This window comes from Dipodomys ordii, unplaced genomic scaffold, assembly GCF_000151885.1.
Source record: "Dipodomys ordii isolate 6190 unplaced genomic scaffold, Dord_2.0 Scaffold166, whole genome shotgun sequence".
Lineage (NCBI taxonomy): Eukaryota > Metazoa > Chordata > Mammalia > Rodentia > Heteromyidae > Dipodomys > Dipodomys ordii.
Window position 1 is genome coordinate 138,969 of NW_012267382.1, and position 9,506 is coordinate 148,474.

The 9,506-nt window shown below is 53.8% G+C and overlaps 2 protein-coding genes across 3 annotated transcripts in view; one reads left to right on the plus strand and one right to left on the minus strand.

Moving 5' to 3' along the window:
* The window catches only part of Ric8a (RIC8 guanine nucleotide exchange factor A), a 6,634-nt gene extending 2,055 nt beyond the window's left edge, over positions 1 to 4,579 (plus strand). Inside the window, exons 2-9 of the mRNA XM_013033336.1 lie at positions 40 to 628; positions 895 to 986; positions 1,413 to 1,563; positions 2,530 to 2,625; positions 2,707 to 2,851; positions 2,926 to 3,070; positions 3,438 to 3,560; positions 3,881 to 4,579. Of these exons, the coding sequence (XP_012888790.1) occupies positions 40 to 628; positions 895 to 986; positions 1,413 to 1,563; positions 2,530 to 2,625; positions 2,707 to 2,851; positions 2,926 to 3,070; positions 3,438 to 3,560; positions 3,881 to 4,001 (1,462 nt within the window). The 3' untranslated portion in view covers positions 4,002 to 4,579. The remainder of the gene's footprint in view (positions 1 to 39; positions 629 to 894; positions 987 to 1,412; positions 1,564 to 2,529; positions 2,626 to 2,706; positions 2,852 to 2,925; positions 3,071 to 3,437; positions 3,561 to 3,880) is intronic.
* A 240-nt stretch (positions 4,580 to 4,819) lies between these two features.
* Positions 4,820 to 9,506, minus strand: part of Sirt3 (sirtuin 3) — a 19,250-nt gene continuing 14,563 nt past the window's right edge. Inside the window, exons 5-6 of one of the 2 annotated variants that reach the window (XM_013033396.1) lie at positions 6,323 to 6,540; positions 4,820 to 5,927 (exon numbers count right to left, since the gene is read on the minus strand). In XM_013033396.1, coding sequence (XP_012888850.1) covers positions 6,325 to 6,540 — 216 coding nt within the window. In that variant the 3' untranslated portion in view covers positions 4,820 to 5,927; positions 6,323 to 6,324. Of the gene's footprint in view, positions 5,928 to 6,318; positions 6,541 to 9,506 lie in introns of both variants that reach the window. The other variant, XM_013033395.1, reaches the window with a different exon arrangement.

Here is a 9,506-nt window from a genome sequence, read left to right on the forward strand (position 1 = left end):
GGCGGGGCGCGCTGCAGCCGCTGCGTCCCCTCCACAGAGGCTCGCCTCCCTGCTGGTGTCCGTCCTGGAGCGGGGCCCGCCGCCCTCGCACCGCGTCACCTGGCTGCAGACCGTCCGTATCCTGTCCCGGGACCGCGGCTGCCTGGACCCGTTCGCCGGCCGCCAGAGCATCGGGGCGCTGGCCCGCTGGGCGGACATCGCCGGCCCCGCGGGGCCCGGCGCGGGGCCCCCGGACATGGCCGTCACGCTTGAGGCCCTCAAATGCCTGTGCAACCTCGTGCTCAGCAGCCCCGCGGCGCAGCTGGCGGCCGCAGAGGCCAACCTGGTGGTGAGGCTCACGGAGCGCGTGGGACTTTACCGAACGAGGAGCTTCCCCCACGAGGTCCAGTTCTTTGACCTGCGGCTCCTCTTCCTGCTAACAGCGCTCCGCACCGACGTGCGCCAGCAGCTGTTTCAGGAGCTGCGGGGTGTGCGGCTGCTGACCGACACACTGGAGCTCACGCTGGGAGTGACCCCCGAAGTGAGCCCCCCCGAGTTCCTTCCCCTCCAAGAGACTGAGCGAGCTATGGAGATCCTCAAAGTGCTCTTTAATATCACCTTCGAGTCCATCAAGAGGGAGGTGGACGAGGTGAGCAGGTGGGGCTCGGCTCGGCTCGGCCATTTCATGGATGGGGCAGGACAGGAGCCATGCCTGTAAGTGGAACTAGGGTATGTTAACGTCATCCCAAGGGGAGTCACGGACGTCCTAGTCTGCATCGAGGACCGTTTCAGCGGTCATCTCAGCGGTCATCTCAGCCTAGCACTGGCTAGGGTCCCAAGCATGTAGTTTGGGAGGCCCTGGGGTGCAGCAGCCAGAGTGATGCTCCTCACAGGAGATGCTTTGTCTTTGGTCAGGAAGATATCGCCCTTTACCAGTACCTGGGAACACTTCTGCGACACTGTGTGATGATTGCTGCTGCGGGGGACCGCACCGAGGAGTTCCATGGGTGAGAGCAGGGCTTGTGCTTGGGAGTGACATACTCAGATACCTCGGTGGTGGTGTCTCGCTTGCCTGTGGACTAGAACCACCTTGAGAGCCAAGGCTGTACCACAGTGTCTAACTTTTGTCTGGGGAATCAGACGTTAACTGGTTTGCTGCCACGTATGGAACGGAGGGGCAGGGCTTTGGGCAGAGGCAGGGATCATGTGTCTCAGTGCCTGGGCTGGCCTAGCTTTCCAGAGAGACAGGGTGTCTACAGAGGAGCCCCTTCCCCCATATTTCTGAGACCAGTCCTTGCTCTTGACTGTGGTCCTTAGTACTGTTCTTTAAGCCTTTAAGTGCTGACTTGCACCGTGTATTCCTAGAAGGGGAAACTAGGAGTTACACCTGTGCTGAGGACCAGCTCAAGGATCCTCCATCCATCTTTCCCCAGGCACGCAGTGAACCTCCTGGGGAACTTGCCTCTCAAGTGTTTAGATACCCTTCTCACCCTGGAGCTTCATGAGGGCTCCTTGGAGTTCCTGGGAGTGAATATGGATGTGATCAGTGCGCTCCTTGCTTTCCTGGAAAAGCGTCTGCACCAGGTAAGCAGGAACTTTACCTGGACGTCCGTAGGGGTTCTGGCCCTGGCATGCACACACGGCTACGGTCACTGTTTCTGCCCTGCTCACATTAGCAAATGGAGGTCTGATGACCTGGCTGCTCCAAGCCTAGCCTTAGGGAGAGCTGTCAAATGTTACCCTGCCTCCCTCTGGACACCTGCATGCTTACGCCCTCTCTGCTGTTGTTCGCTACAAGGAAACAAGTTTCTTCGGGCTTAGTGAGGTGCTTGTTATCTTTTAAGTCTTTTTGTAGGCCCCTCCTGCATGGTCTTCAAAAGCCCCTAGTCCTTGCTTGTGACCTTCACACTCCTAGTGTTCGGGCATGGCAACCCTAGGTTACCCGCATTACCCATCCTTGGCACTGAAGCTTCTGGTCAGAGGTCCCTCTGATTCACAGACATTAGGCAGGGAAAAAGCTGCAGACTGAAGTGTGGCAGGCCTCTGAGGAGAGGTGTGTGGTGCGTCAGGAGTGGGTGTGAGCTGTGCAAGTGCAGAGGGGAGCTGGCTAAGCCCCCTGTAGCTACAGCTGCTGGTGTCGGGCTCCAGAGAAATAATGAGGCTGCGCAAAGATAGAAAATCAGCTACTTGTCTGCCAGGGAGGCTCCCAGGATAAGGAGTCTGTTGTTTCTCATTGCTGTCATTTCCTGAGGATAGGATGTTTACCAGGGGTATGCTGACAGCTTCCAACGGTTCAGTCACAATCCTAGTTTATAATTGAGCAAGTTACGTTAAAAGTAACTGAGCTGTTTGCTTCAGGTCACAAAGTCTTTAAGTAGGCTACAGAGTTAGGTCCTGTTCCCATCCCTTCTGAAGCTGACAGACACCCACCCCCAGCTCTGGCCCTCCACTGACTTCCTCCAGCATGGCCTCTCAAGCCTTCCTGCCAGGACCTAGCACTGCCTGTGTGCGGCCTGCACCCCACCCCAGGGGTGACTGGCCCTTCTGCAGACCCACAGGCTCAAGGAGAGTGTGGCTCCTGTGCTGAGTGTGCTGACGGAGTGTGCCCGCATGCACCGTCCAGTCCGGAAGTTCCTGAAGGCCCAGGTACCCAGCAGAGGAGCCTGAGTGGGGGTGGGGGTGGCCTGGCGTCTCCAAGCCTGGCCTCAGGGACAGCTGCCCTCCCAGGTGCTGCCCCCTCTGCAGGATGTCCGGACCCGACCTGAGGTCGGGGACCTGCTCCGGAACAAGCTTGTCCGCCTCATGACACACCTGGACACTGACGTGAAGAGAGTAGCTGCCGAGTTCCTCTTTGTCCTGTGCTCGGAGAGTGGTAAGGGGTGCCCCGTTCCCAGGTCTGCCCTGCCCTCGCTGCATTCACACACTGACTCCTGCCTTGGCCTGCAGTGCCTCGATTCATCAAGTACACAGGCTATGGAAATGCTGCAGGCCTCCTGGCTGCCAGAGGTCTCATGGCAGGGGGCCGGCCTGAAGGTCAGTACTCAGAGGACGAGGACACGGACACAGAGGAGTACAAGGAAGCCAAGGCCAGGTGTGTGCTAGCTCACCATCAGACCTGTCAGTCCCTGCTCCTGCCCTCCCTGCCTAGACTCCCCTGGTAGGTGGGGTGGGATGAAGAACGGGTGAGACTTTTCTAGAATCATCCACCTGTCCCAAGTGATGGTTGTCCTGATGACATGCTCAGGCTCTCGAGCAGGCTCTCTAGGGAGCCAGGAGTTGCCTGGAGCAGAAGCAATTACTGTTCCTGGAAGGAAAGTTACCTCTCCCATCACCACCAAAAATCTGGGTTTCTTCCCAGACCAGGCTTGATGCGGAAGATGGGAACACCGCCTGGCCACCCAGCACCACTTGTCTTAGAAAGTAACCTAACACCTGTCTCCTGCTCTTGCCCTGGGAAGCAGCATCAACCCGGTGACCGGGAGGGTGGAAGAGAAGCCTCCCAACCCTATGGAGGGCATGACAGAGGAGCAGAAAGAGCATGAGGCCATGAAGCTGGTGAACATGTTTGACAAGCTTTCCAGGTGAGAGTGGTGAGCCGAAGGGCCTGTGGCTGCCCTAGGGAAGGGGGACCAGAGGAAGGAAAGGACCTTGGAAAGGCTGTATTACTTTGTTCAAAATCACTGCTTGCCCTCTAAGAAATCCCACAGAAAAGAGGGGAAGGTCCTTATTGTACCCTTCATTACCAGTGATGAAAACAGGCCAAGAATATGAGGGACTGTCCAACATTAAGTCTGTTAGGTACTAAGATTTGGGCCAGACTGGCACAGGGTGCTCCCTAGGCCCCGCAGCCAGAGGTGTGCAGGCAGGCCCTGTGCCCAGCCCTGCTGCGCTTTCCCCTCAGGCACAGAGTCATCCAGCCCATGGGGATGAGTCCCCGGGGCCACCTGACATCCCTGCAGGATGCAATGTGTGAGACCATGGAGGAGCAGCTCTCCTCAGACCCTGACTCGGACCCTGACTGAGGACATGGTGTCTCTGCCTCTTCCTGAACTGGTGCTGCTTCCAGAGACGCCCTCAGTGCCACCCGGGGAAGCCACACACTCCTCTGTCTGGGGACCCCCTTCTCTCTTCCCCAAGTTCTGTCTTGTGATCTGCTTAGGACTGTGATGGTCGCGTCCTGCTGTAGGTGGGGAAATCAGCTTTTCCACATGCAAAGTTGTCTCTGTGATATGTGTAAGTGCAGAGGCTACTTGGTCAGAGACATCACAGCCAGTATGTGTGGGGAAGGGTGGTACTGAGCTGGGAACACGGGTGCAAAACCATCTGAGGTTGCTGGCCCAGAGCTACTGTATGGGGCATGTGGTGTGTTTTATGCAGGGGAATGGGCCTCTAACTGTATAGCTAGAGTTTGGTAACAGAGCAAAGCATGTGCTATTGTTCCTGCCTCCTCAGCTCAGCACAGGGCTTAGCCACCTTATTGGTTGTGATAAATAGATCAATCCTACCTATTCATTCTAGCCTAACACATGAAAGAAAATGCCCTTGTGGGACTGTAAACTGACTTCAGAGGAATGGAATAAAGATGAGTTTTGGGCAGGACCATGCTTTTGAGTATCTGTATAAAATAGTTAAGCAGGGCTGGGAACGCGGCTTAGTGGTAGAGTGCTTGCCTAGTATGGGTTCAATTTCCTCAGTACCACATAAACAACAGAAGCCAAAAGTGGTGCTATGGCTCAAGTGGTAGAGTGCTAGCCTTGAGCAAAAGCAGCTTAGGAACAGTGCCCAGACCCTGAGTTCAAGCCCAGGACTAGCCAAAAAAAAGAAGGTAAACATGCTGATATTAAGTAAAAATCCAAGCTAGTTTTATTCTCAGAATCTAACACCTCCTCCAGACGGCCACATGTCTTGTTAACTGAGAAGCAAGGTCCCAGAACCACCTTCCATGGAGTCTTTAACTTTTCCCATCACCCACCCTCCCCTTCGGGTGCAGCTTGGACAGGAAATGGTCTGCATGCACCAGGAAGGAGGGCACACATATGGGTGGCAGATAAGGAGGTCGGCTATTAGAGTTGTGTCTGGGCCATGTAGGAAACAGTACCTCTACACAATAGGAGATCCAGTACGCATCCGTACAAGCTGGGGCTAACAGTGGAGCCAGTAACATTTCCTAATACATGGTACCTGTGTATTGTGTTTGAAGTTTTCAGTACCCTCACTAGACACCCAGGTGTAGGGGTGGGGGACAAGAGGAAGGTTAGGAACTGCTGGGCAGACTGCTCTGAAAGGCCTGGACCATTTTCACAATTCAAGGACAGACGAGTTCAGTCCCTCCTATCCCAAGAGGGGGACACCATGTCACAAAGTTAGCTTTCCACTCTGATACCAACACTTGCTGTCCTGAGAAGACAAAAAGGATGATTGGTTTTGTATTTATTTCCTGTGAGAAATTTGCTGATTAACTACTGCAGAGGTTGGCACACTAGACAACCCTAGTCCAGTGCTAGGGTACCTAAGGCTGTGTGGCCCAGACCTGTGTCTTGTGACAGACATGCTGAACTGCCGTCGACAGCCTGGTACAATAAAGTAAGCCCAGTCCAGGATCCGGTGAGTCAGGTCAAGAGAGCCACTGCCAGCAGAAAGTGTATTACAAGCTTCAGCAGAGTGAGGAACTAGACGAAGAAGACAGGCAAGTAAGCGGCTCTTTGCCATCCATGTGTGTGATGTGAAACACGCCCATCCACGAAGACGTTCCAGTGCAGCCTCAGAGTCTGCTCTGGCTCAGGTTGTATCCTGCTTTGTCCAAGATTTGTGAACCTGCCCACGCTGTCTTCAAACACGTTGTCTCACTAGAAATGGGATGTGAATCTGCTGTATGATAGTTTCTCCTGGGCTAACCATTACCCTCCTACCTGTCCCATCCATTCAGCTGGTACAAAGGTGAGAGAGTACCAGTTACTGGACTCCCAGGCCTAATTCAAACACAGCTGGAGACAAGCAAAATAATTTTACAAAACAGAAGCTCTTGTCTTTGTAAATAAGAGATCCCAGCAGGCCTGGCAGAAGTGGGTCCAAATGGAATGCCTTGTTCCAGTGGATTTTAACAACTCTGTGTTGATGCTCTCACATGCACAAAAACGTAACACTTTGGAGAAGTAACCTTGAGTGGTAGTTCTTAAGAAAAGCCTATGAAAACACACCCCATCATAACATAAACCCCTGTGGTGCTGGAAATACAAGTCAAGTTGTTAGGCCACCCCAAGGTTCTTAAGTCTGTCCAGAAATGAGTCTGGCTAGGAAAAGGCCGTCAAAGTCCAATCTGGTGACCAAACCCCAGAGCTCAGTAGTCTATATCTTTCTAGTTTCCCGCTGAACAAGGTCCTTTAGTTCTTCTGTCCAGCCAAGAAGGTCCACCAGCTTTTCCACGCTGTGAACTACATCCCCTAGCTGGGCAACGTCCCGGCTTCGAGGACGCCAAGCAAAGGGTCCCACCAGTTCTCGGTTGATGAGCAGTCGGGGCACTGAGCTCCGCACAGCCTCAGACAAACTGGCAAAAGGTTCCACCTGAAAGATGGTCAAGTGTGAGGAGCAGCATCAGCACCTGCCTCACCCCATCAGAATCTCACCCCATCAGCTCAGGACTACTCCACACCACTCCCACAGAAGCCTTGAGGACGCAAGACCAGACACACAGCCCTACCATGCATCACCTCCTACCACCTGACTGGATGATCTTATCCGCTTCACATTCCCAGCCTCTATCCATCTTGCCAATCTGCAAGCTCTGCCACGAGCGTCTTCTATTCAGCTGCCCACTGTAGCACAGCCTGGGCTCAGCCCCTTCCACACCTATCTTAGCTGATGGAGAGGCCCAGAGCCCCTGCCCGTGGCTGAGTCAGTGTTCCAAAGAGGCCTATGTTACCAGCATTGGCTCTCAAGCAACATCCTCTTTCAAGATAACACTGTAAGAAATAAGATGAGGCTATCAAGATGGGCTTATATCTGAAGAGTAAATATCCAATCCTGCCTTTCCTTAAAAATTTCTGGCCAGATATGGTGGCGCACCTAGCCCTGGAAACCCAGCCCTCTAGAGACAGAATGGGGGGCTCATGGCCAGCCTGAAATAGAGGAACAGTCTGTTTCAAGTACACTGAAAATGAAAACCCACAGTTTATGCATAGGGGTAGAGAAGGACCTCTCTAGGTGTGGTAACTGAAGTTAGACAAAGGTATGAGACAGATTTGACTACTGTTCATTAGTATCCACATAAACTATGTAATTTAAGAACATTTAAACTTCCCATCACCACAGACATACGTGACTTAGAATTTCTAATTGACAAACTAAAAATGTAAAAATTTGTAAACAAATTATGTGTGTGTGTGTGTGTGTGTACAGGTACTGGGGTTTGAACTGAGGGCTTCAAGCTTTTGCTTAGCTTTTTCACTCAAGACGCATTCTACTACTTAATGTCTCTGTCTGTCTGTCTCTCTTATGCCAGTCCTGGGGCTTGAACTAAGGGCCTGGGCACTGTCCCTGAGCTTCTTTTGCTCAAGGCTAGCACTCGATCACTTGAGCCACAGCGCCACTTCTGGTTTTTTCTGTGTATGTGGTACTGAGATGTGTGCTAGGCAAGCACTCTACCACCAAGCCATATTCCCAGCCCCATATGGTACTTTTATAAGTAGAAGAAGTGGGGATGGGGTGGGGGGGGGGGCTGTTTTCATTTTACTTCAGAAATAAAGATGGCTGCTGTCTAGCCTGGGCAATGGGGCTGGCTGAACCCACAACCTGACTATAGACCTCCAAGGCCTTGAGGGGTCTCCTCTGTCCCATACCTGTACCCCCAGCTCTGCTGAACTCCACGCGCCTTTCACTTCCAACAATGAGTGCCTCAAATCCCAGTGAAATACAGGCAATACTCTAGTGTTACAGGAGCACATATCACCCCCAGGTTGGACATCCAGGCTCCCATGGGTGCCGATCTCTGCAGGCCTACCTGTACCAGCCAGCACCATCTGACCTCACCTGCAAGGGCACAGGACTGCAGAGCCCTCCAGTCAACAGGCACAGACCTGGCACAGTGCACCAGTCAACAGGAAGAGACCTGACACAGCGCACCAGTCAGCAGGAAGAGACCTGACACAGCGCATCAGTCAGCAGGAAGAGACCTGACATAGCGCACCAGTCAGCAGGAAGAGACCTGACACAGCGCATCAGTCAACAGGAAGAGACCTGACACAGCGCACCAGTCAACAGGAAGAGACCTGACACAGCGCACCAGTCAACAGGAAGAGGAGACCTGGCACAGCGCACCAGTCAACAGGAAGAGGAGACCTGGCACAGCGCACCAGTCAACAGGAAGAGGAGACCTGGCACAGCGCACCAGTCAGCAGGAAGAGACCTGACACAGCGCACCAGTCACCAGGAAGAGACCTGACACAGCGCACCAGTCAACAGGAGGAGACCTGACACAGCGCACCAGTCAGCAGGAAGAGACCTGGCACAGCGCATCAGTCAGCAGGAAGAGACCTGACACAGCGCATCAGTCAACAGGAAGAGACCTGACACAGCGCATCAGTCAACAGGAAGAGACCTGACACAGCGCATCAGTCAACAGGAAGAGACCTGACACAGCGCATCAGTCAACAGGAAGAGGAGATCTGGCACAGCGCATCAGTCAACAGGAAGAGACCTGACACAGCGCATCAGTCAGCAGGAAGAGACCTGACATAGCGCACCAGTCAACAGGAAGAGACCTGACACAGCGCATCAGTCAGCAGGAAGAGACTTGACATAGCGCACCAGTCAGCAGGAAGAGACCTGACACAGCACATCAGTCAGCAGGAAGAGACCTGACACAGCACACCAGTCAGCAGGAAGAGACCTGACACAGCGCACCAGTCAGCAGGAAGAGACTTGACACAGCGCACCAGTCAACAGGAAGAGACCTGGCACAGCGCACCAGTCAGCAGGAAGAGGAGACCTGACATAGCGCATCAGTCAGCAGGAAGAGACCTGGCACAGCGCACCAGTCAACAGGAAGAGGAGACCTGGCACAGCGCACCAGTCAATAGGAAGAGACCTGACACAGCGCATCAGTCAACAGGAAGAGACCTGACACAGCGCACCAGTCAGCAGGAAGAGACCTGACATAGCGCATCAGTCAACAGAAAGAGACCTGACACAGCGCATCAGTCAGCAGGAAGAGACCTGACATAGCGCACCAGTCAGCAGGAAGAGACCTGACACAGCACATCAGTCAGCAGGAAGAGACCTGACACAGCGCACCAGTCAGCAGGAAGAGACCTGACACAGCGCACCAGTCAGCAGGAAGAGACCTGGCACAGCGCACCAGTCAACAGGAAGAGGAGACCTGGCACAGCGCACCAGTCAACAGGAAGAGACCTGACACAGCGCACCAGTCAAAAGGAGGAGACCTGACACAGCGCATCAGTCAACAGGAAGAGACCTGACACAGCGCACCAGTCAACAGGAAGAGGAGACCTGGCACAGCGCACCAGTCAACA